The 26,363-nt window shown below is 39.0% G+C and overlaps 1 protein-coding gene across 6 annotated transcripts in view; it reads right to left on the reverse strand.

Annotated features, from left to right (window-relative positions):
- The window catches only part of RAPGEF2 (Rap guanine nucleotide exchange factor 2), a 182,211-nt gene that overhangs the window by 125,803 nt on the left and 30,045 nt on the right, over positions 1–26,363 (reverse strand). For all 6 annotated transcript variants that reach the window (XM_079307523.1, XM_079307521.1, XM_079307524.1 and 3 more), the window contains exon 2: positions 751–821. In XM_079307523.1, the coding sequence (XP_079163649.1) occupies positions 751–821 (71 nt within the window). The remainder of the gene's footprint in view (positions 1–750; positions 822–26,363) is intronic.

Raw genomic sequence — 26,363 nt, forward strand, 5'->3', positions numbered from 1 at the left:
CAGCATTAATCAATTCAAAGTTGCTTCAGCATCTTCAGATGTGGCAAATGTTGTCAAAGCTCAGGATCTAAAACAGCAGTAATTCACCCTCTCTACCCACAAGGCATAGAGATGTGCCAACCTCCTTCTGTAGCTGCTAGTCTCCCACTAATGCCCAAAAAGCCTTACAAACCTCTGCTGTAAGATGCTTGTGGGAGGACAACTGAAACAATTACTTAAAAATCAAATAAACAGAAGTCTTTAAAAAAAAAAAAAATAGGAAGTTATCAGCAAAGTATTGACTTTAGTTCATTTGCTTCATAAAGCATTTTAATAAAAAGTGTGGATGACATTTGTCAAATATCTTTACTAAGTATTATTTGCATGTGTTATACATAATGCATCTAAAATTTCCACACAAAAGCAAGCACAAACTGAAACAGAAGCTGAAAAACAGATTGTGCTCTCATTATTACTATAGTACATAAATCATTTCATCAATATACGGGCTTATACTCTGTAAAGCATTAATTTCTAGTCTGAAAGTTTCAAAAGAAAGTAAATTTCCATCATAATAGATAGGACAGAACAAATAGTGATACACTAGGCAGACATACAAAGAGGAAGCATTAGAAAAATAAAGAAGAAAAGAATGCAGTGACAGGCAGTTTGAGGAAGGGTACACAAGATTAGTATATGGTTACCAAAATTACTGTTTCTTTGCCTTGTTAGTGCATTAACATAATGGTTTTTGATGACAAAGTATCATACCTTAGCTGATGCTCTCTCAGATTAGACAATGCTTCCATTCCATGTAAATACGAATACACAATCTCCAAGTCCTACAAAAATAAGGAAAACATTTTTAGTACTCTCAGTTTGGTAAAAGCTGTTAAAATACTGGTTTTAAAAGCATCCAAAGCTCACTTAACAGGGGTAGTAGGGACACTTCCAGGAGGTTAAAGGCAAACTGCAGGAACGTCTTTGATTATAATCTGGAACCTGATTTGATTATAATCTGGAACACGTAGAAAAATGATAGTATGTTCCTGTCAAACACAGAATCCTTTCTGCTTCTGCTGTCATTACTCTATGTCTAGGAAACAAGCCTAGTCCAGAATTACAGTGAACTATTTTGCAACTATCAACAGTCCGGCTTTCTAAAGCCAACATCCTCAAAACTTTTATTTACTTTGTAAAGCAAGGTCATAAGAAATCAGTATTTTTGTGTTCAAGGAAAAAGAAAAAAAAGTACATCACAGGCTAACAAAATACCCCATTGTACAGAGGTATTTCTAAAATTGTATCCTCTTCAAACAGAAGATAATCCACAATCTTAAATGAGGAGGGAAAAAAAAAAGCTGTCATGAACAGAAAATTATTGGTATGAGATAATAAGAAAAACCATCCTATTTATAATATGGTGAAGTTTTATGTTCAACCATAGTGGACCTCCAGTATCCAGCTGACTAAGCATTAATAAAGATATGAAAACAACATCCAAGACTAAAACTGTGGAAACACTAATGCCAGGCTAGAGGCTTTGCTCTAGTTATACTTAAAATAACTACAGCATTTAAGAGAAAGCTTCAGTGAAGCCAGCAACCTCTATTTAGAGTGATTTAACTTTGGATCACGGATTTCATGCTGCTTTATCATCCTTTTTCTTATTTTAGAACTTGATAGTTGAGAGACAAAGTATGATACATAATTCATTAAAAATCAGAGCAACAGTCCACAACCACTAGCTGAGGCTGACAAAGTTGAGAAACAACTAACACCAACACAAATCTCGTTAACTTACTGTGAGAAGATGTTTTTCAAGTAATGTAATATACCAAAGCTAGAAATGTATGAAAGGTTGATCACTGTCAAATATATGTGAATCTAAAATTGCCTAAAAAGTACAGAAATACTTGTTTCCAGACACAATGAAAGAATGTTCTTTGGGCAAAGGCAAGGAATTGACATTGCAGAGAACTTGAATTTAAGAAAGAAAAAGAAAACCCTGTTAAATACACTAAGAGCAGAAACATACCATACTTGTTAAAACCACGGTACAGATCAGAAAAGATACCAGCAGTTACACTCAGTGGCTAAGGCTAATAAATAGATGCCGCTCATTCTATAACAAAAAACGTGGTTTTTTTCTCACAGTGGCAAAGGCAAATGTTCAGTTTGAAAAAGCAGAAGAAACACACAAGCCAAAGTGCGGCAATTTCATTTCAATTTTGGCCCTTCTGTTCCTTTGCCCTCTAGAGGCCTTGGTCCTTCGAAGAGAGAAGGGCACATCAAAGACAGAAGTAATTATGCATGTATTGGGATGGAGGGACTCTGCACATAGAAGGCTCTGAAGAGAACACACAGTAGTGGCTCATCTTTTCACCTTTTTTTCATACAAATTAGAGTGTGTGAAAGACATGTCTGCTGCAGTCAGTGAGCTGCTCCCTCGGCAGACTGCAGGAGGTGAGCAGAGGCTCACTTAGTGAACTCTTTCTTTTAAAGTAAGTAATTCCATTTCAAAATACAAGCATACTTGTCAAATATTTGCAAGTACAACATCCCATAGGACCCCAGATGAGGAACCGCAGATGGTGGAGGTCCTTGAATAAAAAGAAAAAAAAGAAAAAGAGATATAAAAAGAGGTTAAAAAATGTAAAGAACTCTAATAAAAGGGAGAGGTGAGGAAGGAAAAAACCACAATTAATGAAGTCTTTACTTGTGTTTCCACCATAGTTGCTGGTGAAAGATACCTCGTTACTGAGATAAACAAGGTGAGGTGCTTTTTCTGACTCGGAAGGAAAAAAAAAAAATAATAAAAGAAGGGCAGCAAGAAAACATTCTAACATCTCAGCTGCCATACACTGGATTGTTTCTGACAAGTTCCAAAGTGAGCTGCTGCCCATCCCTTCAGCGGTCTTTCCAGAGGCGTCTGGCAGGGAACAGCTCCCTCTAGCACCAAAAGTTGGGCATTGAAATGGAAGGGAAAAAAAAACGGCAACACCCCTTTCAATCAACTTCTCCACAATACTGCAAAGTACAAGAGTACAAGTAGAGTCAAAAGAGCAAATATAAATTCATGCGTGGTCAGTAGGCTCTGCACACTTCCAGTCAGCCTGCAGCATCAAAGAGGAGAAAGGCAATTTAAAAAAAATAAAATCTGAATGTCAAGTTGTTGTTGTTAGGTCACATCAGCTTTCCATTTATCTCGGGGAAAATTACACTGTGCTTGCTTGGTAAAAATACTCATTATCGAACACCAAGAGCTGTTTCAACTTCTTAATTCAAAGTGAACCGACAGAATTCAAGAGTCCTTTGGAAACATAAATGCCAAGTATTGCAATACCCTAAGCAGATTCCAAGTGCTTGAAATAAAACCATTTCACAAAAATAACACACACACACAAACTTAGGCATTTAAGCTATGAAAGATTTTGATTTCGATATTCAAGACACTTGACAAAAGCTAAACTTCTAAATTTCTCAGGAAAAGAACTCTGTCTTTAAAGGACATGACACGCCTACATGATTTATGCCGACTAGTTAAGCAAAACCCTTAAAGCAGCAGCTAAATTTAAGCCCACTGTGACTTACACAAACACTTCTGCCAGCTCGCAGTGTCCCTGAAAGCTGCCTCTAGCTAATGCACAGGCTATGTACAAGTGACAACAGCACAGATGCTCCCTTGGATCTGCTTCCACAAGGCGTGTACCCAACCAACCACCGGAGGGCAGAGCGAGCCACCGAAATACAGAGAGCCATTCATTCTCTCCAGATTCTCCCTGCATTGTTTGGAACACAACTTTGTGAGAGCTGGAACAGCCAAGAGGAGAAACGCTAATCATCACCACATCACCACCACAACTGGTTCAATATTCTGCTGCAGGAAGGATCACTTATCCAAAAGCACGGAGAAACTACCAGCTTTCTGCTTTCTAGTTTTATCCAGCCAGCAGAATTAATAAAAAAACAACCAAAAAAAGCCCATGCAAAGGCTCAGTTGTTCTTGCTACACAAAGGTTGTGGCAACAGCTTGAAAAAAACATCTCAATGGAAACTCCAAACCCAAAAATTAAATGCAAAGCACAAATTAGTGCAGTTTTTAAAGCATGTTTTTATTTAAATGAAAGCTAAAAGACTGAAATCTAATCTACACTTAAATCTGTACTGCAGCCAAAGTCATATGCTTAGGTTGCTGTGTGGGAAGCAGCATGAAATTTGTTTAATTCAGTGTTATTTCTTAATTTACTTGTTTCTGTGGTGTCAGATGGATCATTTTAAAGTTCTGACTGTACATTGAAACAAAACAGAGACACTCAAGTTTTAACACAGCTCAACTTCAATTAGATCTGCAGAAATATAATGGTCTGCAACCTTACCTCTGCTCTCCATTCTAATAAAAATCTGTCTATGTTTATACCCAGACTTTCTATTCATTTGATTTGTACTTCAAACATGTTTGCCATTTACAAAAGCCAGAGAAACCCAAACCAGAATGCTGGCCCCAAATTCATAATAGCCTAATGAAGACATTTTTACTTTATTAAGATGATAGAGATGTGAAAACTTGCTTTTTTGGACAGAAAAACTTAAATCTCTCTAAAATTTCCAAGCTTACACCAATTTCAGTCCTGGTTGGCATTAAGGTATGAGACTACAGGCCAAACTTGACTATTCATCCCTTGCCACAGTTAAGCAAAATCCTGAGAAATTCACTGCTCTCCAAGTAAGAAATTCACTCATTTCTGTGATGTGGCAAACAAGCAGAGAGCAGCTTTCATCTCATAATAGTTTGGTTTCTTTCAAATCAAAAGGCAAAAATAAAAAACAAGCTAATGACTTGATTTCTTGAAGGATAGGAAAAAAGAGTAACATTTCAAAGCACCTAATATTCACCTGAGGCTCAAAAAAGGTCTGCTTGCTGAGAGTATATGGAAGAGTATTTTGAAAGGCTGATCTCTTAAAAACAACCTATCTTTCATTCACACTCAGCCACCCACCAGGAGAACCAGGCTCCAAGGGGAGGGGGTGCAGTCGCTCCCCATCTCATGTGGCCACTCCAGACAGCACACCAAGCCCAAGTTTCACTGCAGTGAAGACAGCAGGACCCACCTGGTCCCTCCATGCTGATTCCTGCCACCTCCCCAGCCCCAAGGTGAGCACCTGCTCACAGGGACCCAACCTGGAGCTGCTCTCTTGGCAGCACAGACCCATGATCTCCAGTGTCAAGGTCATGGAGGCAACTCTGTTGCAGCCTGGAGGAGGTGGAACCTCCAAGTCTTTCATGGGTTTCAACAGACCATGAAACTGCTGGCAGGAAGAGAGGCATTTCTGTATGGCTGACTGAACAGTTATTTCAGCTCAGACTGGGACCTCCCCAAATTGTGATGTACTAACAAGAGCAGCAATGCCAAGTTTTTTCTTCTTATTGAGCAACGAATCCCAAGAGCAACAATCCGAACACAGGTTGCTGAAGTCCTGCCTCTCTGTCATTGTAGCTGTAGGATCCTGTCTTTTTCCCTTTTCTTCAGACAACCAGCACCTGAAACCACATGAGTGACAGCTAGGGTAGGGGAGTTCATCAGCTACCCCAGCCAAACCTCCCTCTGCAGCCGAGACCTGAGGGAGGACTAAACACTCCCCCCTAAGGGTGAGCTCACATTCTGCAAATAGTGACCTGCAAAATATAGGAGCAAACCACAAAAACTGACTTCCACAATGACAGAAAAATCCAGTATTGCTGATACCAAAGTCACTGCCATGCACACATGAAGATGAATATTTCATCTTTACCTCCAGTGTGCCAGCAGTGGAAAAAAACCTGAACACACTGATAACTGCTGTGCAGGAGCATGCCCAGGTATGTACACATTTATCACTGAGCCATAAAGAGATTAAAAAGAAGTAATCATCTGCAAATTTTTAACATTCTTTTTCTTACACCAGGACCTTCAAATTCAGGTGAGGATGCTGCCACATGGGAAGCCTGGTAGTATCCAACCTATTATATTACCAATTTAAATAAATTTCTTTTTACCTTTACTGTAAGCTCCAAAAATATTTCTCTACAAGCCATTCTTACTATTGTACATAAAGATACATGGCTTAAAATATACTAAAGCCTACGTTATTGGAAATTACTGATGCTGAATTGGCAGCTATACAAAAAGAAATTAAATATTTATGTAAAATTACATATGTTGAATGGCCTCATTGATAATTACATGAATGAAATTCCATGGGCCATGCCTTAAGGAAAAACAAATTTTGTAAATTTACCTGAAAGTTCTGAAAAAATCTTACCAACTTAACTTGTATGCATTGATTGCAACTAACATGCATTATATTCTGGGGAATTCATGACAAAACATCACTCCACAGCAAGCAGGCATGCCTAAACTTGGGAATCAGCCTTCACCAGAAGGCCATCCAGCCAAACCAAGCCTTTACTTCCTCTAGCCAATGGAAAAGAGATACTGTATTGATCTTGTTAATAGTTGTTGACACACAAAAATTGTTATTTTTAACTACACCATGGGGAGTTCCGGGTTACAGGTGGAATTTTTAAACTGGATTAGAAACACAAGGAACAGGCGATTTTAATCTGGAACTGAAGCACCCATGCATGAAGCTCATCAGGAATAACTCCGAAACCCCTTAAAGAAAAAGGAGAAACCCCATTTTCCTGGGAGTAGTCCCAGTACAGAACAGAAACATGCTTTTCCAAAGACTTAACTGTATTACTGCTTCAGTGTCAGATGCTGGAGAAACACCACAGGATCACAGTAAAATAACTGCAGAGAAATATGATGTTTCAGCGGGGCACTGAAATCAGCTTTCCTGTCTTTGAAAGAATCTTTATTTCTTTCGTGAACTATCGTATTTCTAAAGAGCTTCCCTCAAAAGACAATTACACTCATTTCTGCCTTCCAGAATTTTTTTTTTTTTCCTAATTGGGAATGTACAAAAATGAGTTGGAAGGTTCAGCGACCCACCCACACTAACAGACTTTTAACACTGTCTCAAGAGTAGTACAATTGATTCAACATATCCTGCTGGTCACAGAGCTTTCACCACAATAAAGTGGAAAAAAAATTAAGACATTCATTATTATAATCATCCCATAAGATGAGGGGATGAACATGGAAAGGGTAGACATGAAATTAAAGCCTGCCATGCCATAGAAGTCCATGAGCAAACTAATGAGCATAGGAAATTACAGGGTAGTGCAGTGCATTTCTTTTCTGCTTTCTGGACTCTCAGAAGTCAGACAATTAAATGCTTAACACAAAAGGCCAAGTTCTGTAGTCAGAAATACAAAGGTTGATCGCATGTCCAAATGCAAGAAAAACAGCTCCTCCACAAAAGATTTCTCCTACTGACAGCATAGTCCATAATTATAAAAGGCATTTCAGTTATTCAACATTTAAAATACATGTAGTTGTCTTTTTGCATCTTTTCAATATTTATTGCCAGTAATTAGTAGTTATATTAAGGCTGCTAATTCCATTTTCACATTCATTGCACAAATATTCACGTATTTTGTTCCAGAGAGATTTTTTTAATGCTAAATAGAGTTTCAAATTGTTTTGAGATAGGGTTATTTATCCCATATTTTTCATCACCTATATGAAATAAAACCCAGTATCCTATTAAACAAAAATCAATCTTGCACTAACAAATAGATCAGCTACTAAACATGGTGGTACTTATTTTTAAACATCTACTTGTAGCAGAGACCAATTTTATGTACTTTTTTTCAAATATACGGTACTATAATGATTGGTAGCTTTCAATTTAAAAATAAAAAAATCTTTAAAAAGGAATCAGGAACTGAAAAGGGGAAAGTGAAGTGATACACAAATGTCCTGGAATTCATAGTCAAAACAGTATTTTTGGTTTGTCAGGTTGACACCAAGTTGTGATGACAAACACTTTAAAGGACATCAGCCTAGAGATGTGCATCACAAAACTAAGATGGCCACAAAAAGAAGACCATGGTGCATCCCCTAAGGTTGCCTTCCAAAAATAGGGTCACAGTAGTTAGCGGTGCTTAGGGGATTCCCCAAGAGCTGTGAGAGCAAGATTATGACAGTTTTCAGATACTTTTAGCAGTGGGATTGGGGGGCTTTTTAAGAGTGCTTAATTAGTCTAGACATCTCAAAGTAGGCAGGTTAATATCCATTATACCAGGTTACTCACAAGGACTATAGTTGACACAACCTAGGAATAACTAAGCCAGTCAAACAACTTGCCATGAAGGAACCACATCACAAACTTGACCTAGATTAAACAATCATACTAACTCTCTTATACTGGGCAAGGGCATATCTATTTTCTGAAAAAAAAAATAAAGCTTCTGTAAAGCCTAGGTCCTTGTACTTCAGCGTCATAGCCACAGCTATTCCTTCTTCAAATGCATCACATGCTGTGATCACTAAAAAAAAAAATCCCAAAAGCGTACACTTTGCAGCATACTGGTATGAACACGTGGTGGACCAGGTGTGTTAAATGGGGCCAGTATTCCAAATCATGAGCAAAAATGTCACAGTGGCATAGAAGAGGTAGGTGCCTTTCTTCAACTGGTATATAGTAATATAATTGCTCCTGTGAATACTTTAAGCTTTCCATAGTGAACAAATTGTAAATTCAGTGATGAAAGGGTAACCCAGTAAGCCACCTCTGCAAAAATACCTGCAATCATCTGTCTGCATCTGAAACTGCAACAGTCCCAACTGCTCACATTTAACTCATCAGTTAATAATTCTTTGCATTGTACCTTGCTTTTAAAACAAGACGTTGGAACAACCCTTCTTGCACTGTTGGGAAGGAGCAGCCCAGCAACAAAATGGGGGTTTCAGCACTGTCCCAAGTGCTGAATGTCATCACATTCCACCCTCAGGTTTGTGCATTTTCTCCCTTGCAAACCAAAACCAAACAAACCCCAACACTACCCAGAAACACAAGCTCCACCCTTGTCAAGAAAAATCAGTTCCCAACCCAGCCAGCAATATACTCCTTTCAGAACTACCCAGAGCATCAGGACCACCTCCACTTTGTAAACTGGAGCTTTCTAGAAGCCCATGATGCTAGGGGGAGACCCTGACCACTCCTACAGAGGCTACTTGTCACCACTGAGCTGGGCTTCAGCAATGTGGAGCTCCAGGCTGCAGCTCCTGGCTTACTACCATGACAACTCACATCCAGAAACAAAAGGAACTGCATGCATGGAGAGCTGTGCTCTGCCAGAAGTTACAACAAAAATATCTTAGTAGTACTATAATCACCAGAAAATACACTGACTTGTTTTCTGTGGCTGGCTTACAATCATTTCATATTGCTGGCTTACAACCAACCAAAGCAAAAACACAAAACAAACAAAACAAAAAAAGTTCCCCTTTCCAACCACAAAGGCAACAGTGGGTATTTGCTGAAGTAAAACTGAACTATTTCTTTTTGATTTTGAAAGTTTGGGTTTTTAAAAATTAGAAATAATGTTGTTCATTTTCTTCATATTTAAAAATTTTATAAAAGCAGATACTATAAAATTTTAAGAGGGAGAAAATATTACACCACAACTAATTTCAAAAGTTTATATCCCAATATATATCCTTTATACTCATGTTTTTAAATAAAGCATTGAAATTCATTTAGGCAGATAGAATTTTCCCAGAAGTTAAACACACAAGATAGCCAAGAGTTGTCCGCTTTTTTCATGTTAGCAACTACATTTCCAGCATATTTCAAAGCACTGCTTCCAAGAGATATAAATCTTACTCAAAGCATCAACAGTAGGTAACATGAAAATTATTCCCAGGCTATCAGGCAAATGATCATACTGAAGTACATATTTGCATGTCAAATCATTCTTCACCCAAAAATTAATTACAAAAGCTACTACTGGTGGTCACATCCTTCCAGAGCTGGCATTACTGATCTCTGTAAAGAAGGCAAACAGACAACTAACTAAAGTCCTAAAGTACTTTCCAAAGAATAATCATCAAGCCTGATTTTATTTCTTAGCTCAAGTATTTTCTGAAACAGAGACTGCATTTAACAACTCCAAATTATCATCTTCTGGGATTTTTTTGAGGTTGTTTTTTTTTTCTTCTTCCTATAAGCAATGGTAGAATTCTGAGAGGGATGTAAGTTTCAGGTTTGTTTTTTTTAGTATTACTCAGGGTTGAATCGATTTCTGTATTTCAGATGGGTACTGGGGACACTTCTTTGATCTGACTTCAGCACAGGTTTTCACTCTTAGAGCAGAACACCAATCACCTAAGAAATCTGCACTTCAAATGGGCAAACATCCACAAAGGTCAAACTTCTGCAGGATCATGGTGGTGAAGCATGGCTCCTCTCAGGCCACTGCACTGCAAGGTAAATGCATCTCCAAGTACCATAAAACCAGATGGAAAACACTAGGTAGTGCCCTTCCATTGCTGAATGGGTTGGACTTTATAAACTCAGGCTTGATGATTATTCCATGAAAAGTACTTGAGAACTTTGGTTGTTTATTTGCCTCCTTTACACAGAGGAGTAATGTCAGCTCTGGAAGGATGTGGCCACCACTTTTGAGATGAAGATGCTCTCTCAGGCACTGGGAGAGCATCTGACACCTCAGTGAGCAAACCCCACCTGGCACAGCTGCCGCCTCTCTGTCTCGGGCTTATGCTGTGACCCTTTAGTGGTGCAAGTCCAACAAGCAGAAGTCATGCAGGCCCCACAGAGAGCCCACACGACCCTGCACCAGCAGCAGGGCACACGGGATCACTCTGGCTGGATGGCAGAGCAGGTGGGTGAGCTGGGTCCAGCTCGTCTGCTTTGCCTGTTAAGGTGCAGTGACAGAGCAGCTGCAGCTTAAGTAACACATCACTGCCTTAGAGAGAAGGACTTGAGTGTCATGGTTCAGTCTTACCTGGCAGAGCATCCACAAGGGAAAACCATCAGGAACCGCATGGAAGTTTAAAGAACATGAGACGTCACACTGTGTCACACTGTCAAACTTCACGCTGCCAGCCCCTAAAAAAAATCCCTTCTGGAGGGAACAAACCATTCAGCTGGTTTGGCTGTACTGTTAAACCATAGGAGATAATCTGCAACCACCCTTCTCAAATACCCCCCATCAGCAGCTCTAGATAGCTCTTTCTCAGCTCTTCGAAACCCTTTTCATGTCCTCACACCTGTGAAGGCATCCATCAGATCCAAATCCACTTCTGAGCAGACAGCTCAACCCCAAGACCTTACACCTATACGTTTTGTCAAATAGCCAGCTCCATGCCCTAAACACTGCATTTGTACCACAGATTGCAGAGTTGGTAACACAGACATGATTTTCACTCTCTATCACAAACAGGAGATTCTGAAAAGGCTGGAAGCTGTGAATTCAGCTGATCTGCCAAATACTCTGTTCCCTGACTCGGCTGGCTCTGTATGCGTTTTTCAATAACTCTACCAATAACCATAAAGACAGAGATATTGCCAGTTATTTTTTTGTGACCAGGGATTTCCTAGTAAAGAACACAAAGCATGTGACTGCTCTAGGATGGCCTGCAAACCACCTACTGAACTAGACTTTAATGTCTACAAACTGCTAGTGAGATATGTGGCTGCCATGTCACAGCTGTTTTTTTTTTTTTTTACTGAAGTTCAAAAACGTCCCTCTACATGTTATCCTCATTTCTCTCCCCTGAAGCCCCAACAAGGAAGGACATTTACACATCAGCAGGTGGTGCAGCCTCCAAAGGACCAACAGCAAGTGTTGCAGGATTGAGAATCCAAACACACCGACAAGAAAACCCTGTCCACAGGACAACAGCAGGCAGCCTCTCAGAATCTTAATCCAACACATATTAAAAGGAAAGAGGTTTTTCCATAGTCTTTCCAGAGCAGGACCATATGTCACATGCTTTGCTCAGTGCAAGTTAAACACGTTAGAAATATAACACTGAATTCCTCTTGTATAATAAAATACACACCCTTGGTTTCATAATAGAGTATTTTGACCTAGTTCTTAAGCATAATTTTTTATAAACTTTTAACCAGTTCTTGATATGTAAAAACTTACCAGTTGATTTGTAAACTAATTTAGACTGAGCATATGACAGTCATCCATTTACCACATCTTAACAAGATACTGCTTTATCAACTCCTGAGCAAAGGACATTTGTTCTCAAAGCAAGTGCATACCTTCACAGCAGCTTAAAAATCACGTGTTGTCTCCAAAATCAGGCATTAAAGGTATGCACATTCCTCATCAGAGATTACCTCTTATCTCCTGAGTCTGAGGACTCACTCTTAACATAAAAAACAACTCCAAACAGAGCTCAGGTGAGGCATGGCAGTGGAATATCACACCCCTCCCAAAAGCACTCAGATGGACAATAGGTGCAATCTCTGCCATCGGAACACCACGTTCAGTGGCAAGAAGCTTTTGCAATTAGGAACCCAACTCCAAGCAGGTTTGAGCACCACATCACTACATAAGCATTCCTAAGACTGTACTAATAAATAAGACCATAGTTAACTAGCTGCTTGCATAGCCCTCGAATATCCCAAAACATAGAAGAAACAAACCCCTTTCCACGTTAAATATAAAAAAAAATTAAAGGGGGGAGGCCCATCAGAAACTTCCACCTCCTCCAGGAGCCTTACTCCAGGAACATCTGTTGGGACAGACATGTAGATGCACCATGCTGAGCAGTGGTGATTCTGAGCTTTGGGCAAAGAGGCAGAGGGATGATTAGTGACAGTGACTAACAGCAGAGGATCCTGCAAAGGCTGGCCATGGTGACTGAGGTATTGGCCGCAGAGGGATGGGAGGGCGAAGCATAAGGACACCACACCTGTGCTGTTCAGCACGAGGAACTGAGATCCAGGCAGGTTTATCATTAGCTCTGGCCTCCGTGGCTGTCTGTTGGTACCTACAGAGCTAATTGCTGTTTCTGCTCTCTGCTCCCCAACCTCACTTGGAAGTGCTCATTAAGTCAGGAGTCAGGCAATACCCACAACAGCCTGCACTACATTTAGACAGCACTTCTCTGCTGGAGAAATAAACCACAGAAACAGTGGAGAGTGAGATGCAGAAGGCAGATCCACAGGGAGTCAGCTCAGGAGCAATACAACTGGATCAAAACTAGCTCTGTGGAAATCCAAGGTGCTTTCTGCATCCTGTTCACTACCCCCAGGTTCAAAAATAAACTCCAGTAGTGACACTATCCCTGCATCATCATAAGCTTTCCTCAGTGTGCCTGCTGCCTCTCAACTAAAGCATCCTGCAGGACCTGACCTATCCTTGAAAAATTATCAGCACAGCACGTGTAAACCGAAAGGGAACCCTGTAAGTGTTAAGACTTTTTCCTTTGAAGACAACATTCACAGTTACATCTAACACAGATCATTATTATTTCTAATGCCACACATCAAGGACTGGCTTTTCTGCCAGATTTTATCTTTTTAATCTGCAAGTGGTCAGCAGTCTCAGGCAAATCATCTAGTTCAAGAAACAGCAGACTGCAAACTTTTCATCCACAACACAATACAAACAAGTGTTTTCAGATTAGAAAGTCATTGTTTCTACATACAAGACCCACACACTACAGCTAAGAGCTTCTGATAAACTAAGGTTTTACCTTGTCACATTAGCCCCTCCACTTTACCTCTCTCATCAGCATTCTTAACCCATCTCAAAAGTTTGATTTTTTTTTTTTTTTTTTTAGAAAGACATTAGGTTTTTGGCTCCTTTGTGAAACTATCAATTGCTGTAGACTGGCAAATACATCTACCATTTGCTTTTTTCCTCATCCTTAATCCAGAGAAATTAATTTCTTATTTCCAGTGCATTCCCTTCTGTAGTTTCAGTAATACTAGCATTCAGCCCTAACAGGCAGATGGTCAGCATAGAAATGAATTAGAGGTCTCAAAGTAGCTGCTAGAGGGAAAACAGCCCTAAAGAAACTACCAGGGGAGGAAAGAACTTGTCACCTCTCTTGGCAGTCTCAAATACTAGAAAAAGTCTGAATGAATCCAGCAGTAGCTCCAAGACCCCACACATTTAATGGCAAGCCAAATCCTGCAAAATCTGGTAAAAGTTCTACAGAGTTTCCAGCTGTACTTTTAACTAAAGCTTTTTGGCACTTGTGAAGGTACAAAGTGCAGCCAGGAACTCTAGAACAAACGCATAAGCTGGATGTGCCCATGAAAACAACCAGCAATGCAGTCATTTTCTTGTAAATTTTGTAAATACTTCATATCTAATCTCAAACAGCAGAGCCTGCAGCTTCAGTTAGCTCAGCCAGTTACTACATGATGCTAATAATGCCAAGGTTATGAGTTTGATCCCCATATGGGCCATTCACTTAAGAGTTGGACTCAATGATCCTTGTGAGCCCCTTCCAACTCAAAATATTCAGTGATTCCTTCCTTTATGTAGAGTACACCACGACTTCACTGCTTATGCTTTATATTTATCTTTCCACAGCTGAATGGACTGAAAATAAGGCAAGATTTGGCTGTGGATCTCAGTTACAAGTAATAAACACAAGCTCTCTGCAGTTCGACTGCATTTTGGCCAAATACTATTTGCTCATATTTAGTGCACGTGCTGGCACAAACCTGCACTCACAAGTGCCCTGCTAAATTTAAATTCTGCCCTGGAAGACTGTGAAGATCTTTTTGCAACCTCCCAGAGACTGCCTGATGATTGCAAGCTATGTACTGATGCAGCACATGTACTAAGTGCTGTCTTCTGCCAGCTCTGCTCGGGTGGGTACTGTACAGATGAAAGACCACACTGACAGACAGAGACAGTTGTTCCTCCAGTTTCAACAGCAAGTTTTGCCAGAGGAGATTCCTCAGAGTTACAGTCATGATTTAGCTGGCTCTGCGCAGTTGGCTAACCCAGGGGTCAAGGTCTGCACTTTTTTATTTTACCACTGACTTGCACTTCCCTTTCTGCTTCTTTTTTTCTTGCTTTGTTTTCTTTTTTTAAGACTTAAAAGTTAACTTACAAGTCAAGAAGAGCAAATGACTTGGTTTGTGTTTTGTTGACTTTTTTGAGGAGAGGGTTAATTATTGAAATACTACATTTTCATTTTAGTATATGAAGGAGTCATAGATTTCTAACCTTAAAATTACAGAGCAGCTTCCTTCCAAGGATATTTTGATTTTCTTTCCCATGGCACAGGACAAGACTCTAAGCTCAAGCTTTAAAGCAAGAACGCATACTCTCTGAAATAATTACACAGAAGGTACCAACTGAGTAAGAAGTAAGATGGTTGAGGTCAGCTATTTACTAGGTTAGAGTTACAGTCACACACAGGGCACATACAGAGCACAGTTAGCAACAAAAGTATATGAAAGGACCATTTGGCCTTTAGGGAACCAGCTGATAATTCCAGTCAGTTCATGATATCCTTTATTGTATCATGAAGCTGGTGGAGGTGTCGGGCTCCTTTGGCATTTGGGGGAATGGTCACAACTGTGAGGGCACAGGGAGGGGACAGGACAACGCCAGGCTCAGGTCACCGGAAGAAAGCCTACAGCTTTCTTCATTCTGTCCTTTCAAAATTAGTTTTCTGGAGTTATTTCAAAGTTTCTTGTAATTCTCTTCTTCATTCACTTATACCTAAAAATTCTTGGGGGAAAAAAAAAAACGTTCTGCAGAGGAAATTTGACTGGAATTATAAAGGTTTATCAGCAAAGACAACCTGAGTTTAAGCTTAACTTTAGATGTTGTCAAGAAAAAAAAACTGTACTATGCTAACAGCCTTACAGGAACTGATGAAACTTGCAAACCTGATCTGAAAAAGAATATAATTCAGAGAAATGAGACAGTACAACCTGAAGTTCTTTCAAAGGTACAGATCAAAAAAATGCATCAAGGACCCCATCTTTTATTATAACATATTTATTCTTTTGATTGAACAAAGAAGGTTTTTGTACACATCCCACATATATCTCAATTTTTGTCACTTATGAGTCCACTAGCTAGTTTCAAACATTTTTGATAGCATGGAAGATTTACAACAGAGAGAAATAATAGAGAAATTCAAATAAATTGCAAGCAACAAGTCTAGAGGCAAAGAATCACAAGGAAGGCACAAGTTGAGAACATCAAACACTTGAAAACACAAATATTTGCACGGATTCTTAAACTCACAGAATAGCTCTTTAAATATTAATAAAACCCAAACCTGTAAAGTACTGCATACCAACACAAATTACCTGAAACAAAAGATCAGCTTTTCCAGGCTTTCTAAATTAAAGTTAATATTTAATACAGAGTTTTCCTTAGTCCAGAAACTAAAAGCGAGTCCTATCTTAGCAAATCAGAGCATCCTACTTTCTTACAAGTTATGAATACACTTTTCTAAATTACAAATAAAAGGTGACCTCAAAAAAAAAAAAAAATCGAGCTTTGCTAGTTTTTAAGTAAGCACAGCTTATCCAAATTCTCAGATCTTACAAAAAAAAAAATAAAAAAAAAAATAAAAAAAAAAAAAGCAATGCTTATATTTCTGATAGGCAACATTTTGCCCAACAAAGAAGGAAAGGACTAGCCCAAGCCCTCAGTGTTGGCTCTCCTGGTGAGCTGGCAGAGCCCTCAGGGAGGGAAGAGCTGGAGCATTTGGCAATGGAAGACCAGGAAGTCAGTATCTGGCTGTCTGACAAGACAATTTTCTGGCTGTAATCTCATTCTCTTAAGCAAATTAAAGTAACAAAAAATGCTTTCATTGCCCATCTGGTTAACAGCATTTCATTCACTTGAACAGGCTGCTGTTTGAATCCTTAATATGAATATTACCAAGAATAAGTTTTATTTCTGACCTCAAGCCAGCAGAAGAAAGTCTCAGAATTCCCTCACAACACTGAGATGGCCCACATAAATCCAACTTAACTCCCAGAAAGTGCTTTGTTGAAAAAAAACAACATGCATCATCTATGGAAAAAGGGTTATAGGTGGACCATTTACACAATGAACACAATAATCCTGACCAAGCAGCATCACACAAAACTCTTCTTCTATTCTCTATTCAGTTTATACTAAAAAGCACCCTACAGTAGTTCAAAGCAACAGTAAAATGTTGAAAATTCAGTAATTGGAAGCAATATAGCGAAATAAGTCTTGCAACAAAACATACACAAGATTCCCAAACAAGAAGTGTTCCACTATCCCTGGTGTCAACACTTTTCTCCAGAACATTGTATAAAGAAAAGACATGAAGAGGTAAATCAAAAAAGCCCTTTTGATAAGTATAAACTCTCAGCAAGAAGAGACCATGTGATGTCTGAACTCCTAGACACCACTCAACAAGAATCACATTACTGCAGAAATACATTTTGACATTATTAAAGCTCTTGATTTAGCCTCACTGTAGCTCACAGGTCACAAGCAACCACAGTGAGATGGCAGAAGATGCAATGAAGTGCCTGCACTTTTTAAAAGAGGTCTTTATTTTCTTCCTTTAATATCTCCATGGACATTTCAACACCAAATCCCACAGTTAATATGGTTTTAGAAGGTTATGCCTCAGGTCAGTAACTTGAAAAAACCACTTAGATATTTATAAGCTTTTTATGCAACATGAAAAGCAAAAGTAACCAAATAATACTTCTGGTTGTTTACTACTTCACCATTACAACGCTAGAAAAAAAAACAGTAAGTGTTTTGAGACCAAGCACAAAGATGTCCTAATTACTGGAAATCCCTCAACAAACCTAAGCAGCAGAGCAAGATTAATAGTCACAAGACCCAGAGATTAATCTATTTACCAAAGAATCTGTGCAACAAAGCAGTCTAATACTAAGATTACTGAAGCTAGATTTTCAACAAGATAAGGGTCGAGAGACCTAAACACTGCAAAACATCTCCCTAATAATGACTTCTCATAAAACTAAAAATACACTCCAGAAGAAAAAGATATTACCTTGATGACTTCCATTTAAAACATCTAATTCAACAAGCAAAATTCTCTAGATTAATTAAATCAAGAGCCAAAATTACTATAAACACATTACAATGTAAGCCAAGTAACAAGCTGACCAGTTAAATAAGTCTTTTGGTTTTAATTACCTTAAAAGCAATGGAATGGATGCCAAACAAAAATTATTTTATTTTTTTAGAAAGACCTTACCCAACTCCCACGCCCCTCCCCATAAAATGAGAAATCCTCTGTGTTGGAACAGCATAACCCTCAGTACTAAACAGCATAACCAATCAATAAAATAAAGCCAAAACTTAATTACTAATAGGAAAAAAAGTCTAAAACTCAAATTGTAAGAAATTACCTACTCAATACATCCCACAAGTGAGACAGCGGATTCTCTTCTAAAAGCATTTATTACTGCTTTATAAGGAAAGAAAAACAACCAACATCAGATCTAGAACACAAATCTACTAAGCCATACATACATATAAAAATTAATATAAAATTAATTTTTTCAAAAGGCAGATCAAGTTAGCTGAACCAAGAGACAGCTCTGAGGTACCCAGACTGGAGGATTGCCTGCAAGCAAGCATCACATATCAATCTTCCAAATTCCAGTTCAATGAAAGGTGGTACAGTGAAATTCAATAACCCAGAAAAAGACAACTCAAACTAGAAATTTCAAGGGCTATTGGAGTCTTTGTTATGTAGGTTGTTTAAAAACATTCAGTTATCTTACCAAAGTATTCAGCAAATTTTACCACTTACACCAGGCACAGATGGCTTTCAAAAGAAACTGGCTGTAAGCTACACTTATGCTACAGAAGTAGCATAAGACACCAGAGTTCCTGTATGTTGGTTGATCTTTCCATACTTAATTATTTAGTCAGAGACTTCCACTTGCACAGATTTCAAAGGTATGTGCTTTAAAAAAAGAATATTTCACAAAAAAAGACCTTAAACCAACCTAGCACTGCTGCCACGTGCGTTTGCACTGAAGAAATAAATGCTCACTCCTAATGCTCCTATCATCCTATAGTTACATTAACCAATTTATATTTTTTTAATTTGCACAGTATGAACTATATGAGAAACACCTTACAGCACCTAAGAGCATGTGCTACAGGAGGGGGGAACACATTGCACTGAGCTGCATTCTGTGCTTCACAGGCTGTGCTGACACCTCTGAACACCTGACTGAAATGGGACAGAAAAAGATCTCCTGGCTGCTCATCCACAGACTTCCAGGGACCTGGAATGAAGCTCAGACACTTTTCTCAGCCTGGGAGAGCTCTCCCTTGAAGACAGAAATCATTCCTTCCATCTAGGGCATGCTACAGAGGGGAAAAAGGAGGATGATAACAGAAGGATTAACAACCGATTACAACTCCCAGATTCCATGCTCCAGATTCAGAGGTCAGCAAGCTGGTCCCATAGGAGCATTTCCTAGCTGAAAAGGACCACCAGACAGTGCCACCCCCTCCCCACCTGACAAGTACCTGCCCCAATGACCCAGTGAGGACTGTGCTGATGGCACAGCAGGGCACCCCAGCACACAACCCACCCGGGGGAGTGGGGAGGGAAGAAGAGATTCAGTGGTGGCAAAGGAATGTAACAGGGCAGGCATTTTCCCTACAAACTGAACTCAATGTTCACAGGCCTCAGTCATCAGAAACTGCAGGCCTGTGGAAATGGGTATTTTTAATGAGCCAAATGCTTAAGTGCAATATAGGAACCTATGAGTAAACTCGAGGCTATCCCTGTAAGTGTCAGCACTGATAACTTCTTCATTTACACCTAGCTCAAGAGCCAGTTGCACCAGCCACATCTTCCATTTCTTTCTGTGTTAAATAATTATCTTTAATACTGCTTTTATGGTAGGCGTTCATTTTCCCACAGCCTCATTAACCAGGAGACTTGGAAACAATAGGTCTTCTTGCATGCAAACTCAGAGGATGCAGCTGCTTCCATCTATAAATAAGATGTTATATCAGATGTGACTGCTATTGTTTCAGCAGCCCATCGGTTACATGAGAAGATTAGAAGTAAGGGTCAAGGTGTATTTTTTCCTTTCTTTGAATTGACAGGACCACTACCTTAAAAAAAAATCAAAAAGGTGAACCGAAGAGAAATGCAATAGTTTATACAAGTCTTATATTTTCCAGGTTCTTGACATATGACAAACCTGAACTGTAAAAACATAAACCACTGAACAGCAGAACTAGCTTTGTATTTTGGTAATAATTTATGAGATTACAGAGCTGTCACATATTGTACATCCAGTGATACTTTAAAAACACCTGGGGGAAAATGTAAATCTGAGCTTACACTAAGATTTTTGTAGTTAATGGTCTATCTGTACATATTGACTTGTATTTAAATCACACCTCAAATTTTCAAGGAGAACACAAAAGAAGCGTAGAATAAAAGCCTGTATTACTCATCAACTGAGATGGCAGTTTAGGAATATTTTATAAGGGACATGAGTTTAGGATCAGTTTAATACATATCACACTCCAATCTGCAGCTCACTCCTGAGTGATGAAAAAAAACAAGGGAGACGAGTAGGAAAGCACAAGAAAATCCAAGTGCTTTCAGTACTGGTTTGTGAAACTGCATCTCAAGAAGACAAGGATGGATCCCAGGGTCATGAGTAGTAGAGGATTCACAAAGGAAGAAGGGGAAAAACAAAAAGACCACTTCCTACCCTTATCAGATAATAAAACTTCACTTATTCATTGTCAAAGACTTCCTCTCTAATGTACCTTTTTCTTGTGATGACAGCAATTATATTAAGCCATACCACCCTCTAAGCCAAATTAGCACTATCATAAATTAAATTACATTAGAAATACTCAGACATTTCATCAGTACCTTTAGTTTACAAAAGTATAATTTAAGTTTTTCTTGAGAAAAGTGCATTAAGGTAGTAGCACTGCACTGGCTATAGTACACTCACCATTGGGATTTGGCTGCTCTATGCATTACCCTGAAGCTATTGGTGACAGAAGACAGTTCTGCTTTGGAGGAGGAGCAACACTCCTTAAAAAGCTCATACACCTTGCCAAGATGTCATCTAGCTCCCTCTTCCCAGCATCTCCTACCAGCCAGCTACCACTGTAGGGGTGCACCCCAAACCTATGGAAAAACCTTGCCCCTCAGACAAAATGTTTCCATCTTTCACAATGCATCTAGAACACACTCACAGGCAATTAAATTCTAATCTGGCTCCAAATTCAGGGACACCTGAGCTGAAAAACACTGTACCTTCCCACACAGCCTCAATTTAAGATATCTATGATGTATCTTCCTGTATCTATATAAGGAAGACAGAAAAACAGATATTCCTGACAAGCCATATGCAACCCCTTCGGTGGTTTTTCTGTACTAAGCTTCATACCACTGCGGCAAAATTGATTTAAGTTTTAGGTTCTCTTCATGGAAAGAAAGCAAGCCCTCAGAAACATGGTGGGGGCAGCAAGAAAAAAAAACCAAAAACTAAAAATAGCGTTAGGGAGAAAAATTTTAAGCACTTGAGGCAGAAACAAGCGTTGCAGTCAGAATGAAAACTGTAAGCAATTCTGAGTAAAAAGCACAACCCAATTGACCCAAAATGTGCTCATAATTTAGAGAATTCATTATAAACATAGGAAAAACAGCTCTGAACACAATTATTTTGCTTTGTAATCACAAAAGAATACAAGCATTATTTTGGACGAAACTTTCTCTTCTTGCTAGCAGGAAACCCCTATTTTCACACTCAATAGTGCCACAAGCTCCAGCATCAATTACTAACTGTGTTTAGCAGAAAAATGTGACTTCCATCAACAGTAACAAAGTGACATCGGTATTCACCAAGTGCTTTACTCTGTTCTTCAGGTAACTGACTTGCTTGCTTTTATTAAAGAAAAGCATTAAAGGCTGCTAACAGTAAGTTGTGCTTACTGCACACTACTCATGCTTCTGACAAACAGAAGAACAAGCCTAGACTCAAAACTGAAGTCTGCACCAATTCACACAGTCACAGATTACTTATGATCTACTGTCCTTTGAGTCTAAAAGGCTAAACCCCTTTGAAAAATCCTTTTAGTGCTGAATCCCACAATCTACAGACATCTAGAACTATCGGAAAAAATCCAATTTGAAAACAGGCTAAGTCACTCACTGGCTTTTAAGGGCAAACTATATGCACATCATACAACTCCAAATCATGTAAGTCCTCATATTTTTCAGCAAGGAATATATTTTTCTAATTCTTCTGGAATATGAATTAAATTATTTCAATGACTTTCATAGCTTGCAGATATATCAGTAGTATACAGTAGCTATACAAGTTCATCAGCTAATACTTGCCACTAATATTTTTCCTGAGAAAAAGTACTCTTATTTTTGGACAAAGCTCAGGACAAAGTTTCAAAAGTGCATTTTTTAATAATGTTGTTTGCTTGTTTTCCCAACAGCCCATCACACAAATTTCACCATTTAGAAAAAAGATGCTGTGTAAACACTACTAAAAGAACACTACAATGCTCAAGAAGTATCATCCACCATAAAATAACAGAGGTGTTTTTCTGGTTTCAGATCAAGTTGATGAAAGTTGTATTAGACCAAAGGAAAAAAATGTTATTGCTTTAGCATACGCTCAAAACACAGCAATAGTATGGTGGCTTTACTCGAACTGAATACCAGAGAAAGATATTGCAGCACCAAATTAATAATCTGAATTAGGCAGCATACACAACATGACTGAACTGAGTATCTAGAAGTCCTTTTGTAAGACTGCTCCCTATAGCAACGCCATGCAACATTCTCATTAGAAAGAAGTATTTCAGGCAGTCCAAATCTACAGCTGCCAGGTGACTTCTGGGTAGATTTTAATGTAAGTATTTCTTGTGCTCTAGTACAAAGCACCTCCTCCTCCAGTTTTTTTTTCCCTACTCCAACCACTATAAGCATAAAATAGGCAGAGTCATATATCGTAGAGACTGAGGTTGCTTTGTTATGTATGAGCTACTGCCAAAAGAAAGCAGTGCTATAATAGTCACTTAAAATAGAGGGCATAATTGGAGCCAGTCAGCTGCAGCACAAACACAAAGCACGGGGGTAAAGAAAGCACCTTCCTTACTGAATAAGGAAATATCACCTTCATCCCAGCAAAACAAACTGTGTGGAAGAACAGCTATAGCAGTATAACCCCCCTGAGCACTCTGCCACGGCAAAGACAGGATTAAGAAAGATCATGAGCTATTCTGTTCTCCCTACTTTTTATTTCCCAAAGGTATCACAGCATGAGCAAATTAAACGAGTGTTCCTTCCTCCTCTCCTCTGCAGGGCTCCCAGCCCCCACAGACTTGCTACACAAATGTTTATGTAGCCTTTTGAATTTATATATTTTTATTGATTCGGCTTTAGAAAAAGTCCCACACTACTTCATTGTTTCACAAATAGAAGAGACACTTCAGATCAAATTTACTTTGCACTTGTATCTGAGATTTGAATGCTGAAATGGCACAGAGAATATACAGATGATTACTAGCCCTACAACCTTTCACTGGATTTTGGTCAATGAATAAGCATTTGCAATTTCTATATTTTCTGTACAGTTATCATGCTGTACAGTAAACAGTTATTGTCTCTTAAAATGAAAATGAAAACTTGTTGTTCCAGAACGAGGAAAAAAAAAAAAAAAGGCATCTTTCTTTCCTTGTCTATAAAATACTTTTTCTTTGTTCCTTTTTTTTTTTCCTTTGAGCTGAATAGGCATTATCTTCTCAAGGGACTTGTGTAGATTTTCCCACTCATCATGTGGAACACAGACTTCCAAGTGCACAATGCTGGGATTTAAGACTCACTGTTATTTTGCAGGAGCACACTCTGAGAAATGGTTTGACAGAGGTGTTTAACATCCTCCATAAAAAGGAAACCTTCCTGCTCAACTAATTCAAGGTTTTGCACTCAGCATAGAATTCCAAGAATTACAGATACACTACGTTAATTTTATTATATGAAATTAAGTTCATTATCCTCAATATTAAGTGCTTGAACATTCTGCAATTTATTTAAGAAGAACCATAATTTTAATAAGCAACTCTTATATTGTTCTTTTTACAATAACCAGATGAACTGGGGAAAAAGTTAATGTTGTTTTATACAAAATTGAATATTTGTGTTAACAAGTCTACACTTTTCTCCTTATCGGGCATCACCAATACTTGGCCTACAGCATTTGCTATGTGACAGCTTGCCTATATGTTCCAGATAACAATAGTTTTGAAAAAAAACACTGATAGAATCAATGCAGCCTGCTCAAAAACTTGATCTACAAACACTCAAGGTGTACACAGCTGCAATTTGATAATTTATTTATCCCTGAGAAGAAAGGAAGGAGTATACTGGAGACCGAGAACAAAATGAGACACATGGCTTTCACATCTCTATTTTGGCAAAATCTTTATTTTCAGCCAGCACGTGTTTACATCCATTTGCAGATGTTTCAGACATTACCAATGCAGTTTCAGAACTCATTCTGCTATACCAGTGTCTTAAAAGAGTAACAACAAACCTTGACAGGTATTTTTGAAAAATGTGTCTTTATTACCTTCCCATACTCCCAAGAACTCATCTCCTCTCTTTCTTTGCATAAGCAGCTCCCTTAACAGCAGCCACAGTTTGTCACCTGGATGTGACAAAGTAGTATCATCATAAATCAAACAGAGCTGAAAATTGCAAAGCAAAGTAAACTGAACCTTCCTCAAGCATCTTAGTAGAAAGTAAAGAAAGAATCATAGAATGGCTTGCAGATGAAAGGGACCTTAACTCTAGCACCAACACTTTCAAGGATGGGGCACCTGGAAGGCAGCAATTAGGTCACCCTGAAGTCCTCATTTTCAAGCTGAATAGTCTTAGTTCTCTCAGCCCTCCCTCACAGAAGAGGTACCCCATCCCTCTAATCATCTTGGTGGCCTCTTCTGGACTTTCCAACAGGACTGTGTCCTTCCTGTGCTGGGGACCCAGAGCTGGGTGCAGGGTTCCAGGTGGGGTCTCACCAGAGCAGAGCAGAGGGACAGAATCCCCTCCCTGGCCCTGCTGCCCACACTGCTTTGACTTTCTGGGCTGTGAGCAGAAACTTTCATGGCTGGGGCATGTCCAGCCTCTCCTCCACCAGCATCCACAAGTCCTTTTTGGAAAGGCTGCTCCTGACCTGTTCATCCCCAGCCTGTGTTGATACCAGGGATTTCCCCAACCCAGGTGTAGCACCTTGGTCCTGTTAAACACACACAATGTTCCCATGAGCCCAGTTCTCCAGCAGGTCCAGGTCCCTCTAGATGGCATCCCATTCTTCAGGTGTGTCACTGCCCCACTCAGCTCAGCGTCATCTGCAAATCTGCTGAGGGTGAAAGAGGGCTGTTCCAAAATGTTTAATGGGAGATTAGATATCTTATTTATATCTTTACTAATAGCCATGAACAAAACAACACTGGATGGATGATATAAGAGGTAAAGCAACAGTCATTATGAGAAATAAAAAGGATACAGAAATGTAAACCACCAGATGCAAAACACGAGGAAAAGATACAAAGGTTGATGTTCTAAATCTGAGGGGCTGATCCAAACCAAATTCACCCATGCCTGGGCTTCCAGTGGGTTTGTCAACTGATGGGCATGTACACACAGGGCACAGAGCCCCTGCAGTAGCTTCACTGAAATATGGCACACTAGAAAAAAGTCTTGTCATTTATTATTATCACATACCAGAATATAGAGATTTTGACCAAATGTAGAGATCACAGGGGAGAACAAAAGTCATTGCAACACATAGACAACAATATACCCAAACCCACATTTCTAGTTACGTTTGGTTATGGGTTTTGGTTATGGCTTTCTTAGCCAGGATCCAGAAAGACAGACAGTTCTAACAAACATCACATAGAACACCACTACCACTCAGTGCCACACAGAACACTTGTAAATATGAAAAACATAAGTTACAAAGAAACACCCAAGTCAAATATTTAGTCAAAAGGGAATACAGCAAAGTAGTACAGAAAGGCATCACTAATCTTTTCATTATTCAACTTTTTTCCAAATTGTGCCAATGCCAAATGAGAGCATTTTAAAGAAGTCATACATAGTGAAAAAGCATTTATGAACTAATAATAAAATACTTGCTTACTATTTGTGAGTCATGATAACATGACAGTTTTGAGCGCCCATAATGTAGCCAAGAGAAAAGCAAATACTATGATAACAGCAAAACTATTTGAGAGCAATTTGTAGAAAGGCTGAAGATCCAATCTAGTAATTGCCTTCAGATTAATTCAAAACCGGGAGAGCTGCAGAAAAGAGTCTGTTCTGCAAGAGAGTATTCCCAAAATGCTGGCTACGGTAAAACACAGAAGAGGTCACAGGCAATTGCAGCTCTCCAGAAATACATTCAACTAGAATATACACAGGGCT

This window comes from Erithacus rubecula (genome assembly GCF_903797595.1).
Source record: "Erithacus rubecula genome assembly, chromosome: 5".
Classification (NCBI taxonomy): domain Eukaryota; kingdom Metazoa; phylum Chordata; class Aves; order Passeriformes; family Muscicapidae; genus Erithacus; species Erithacus rubecula.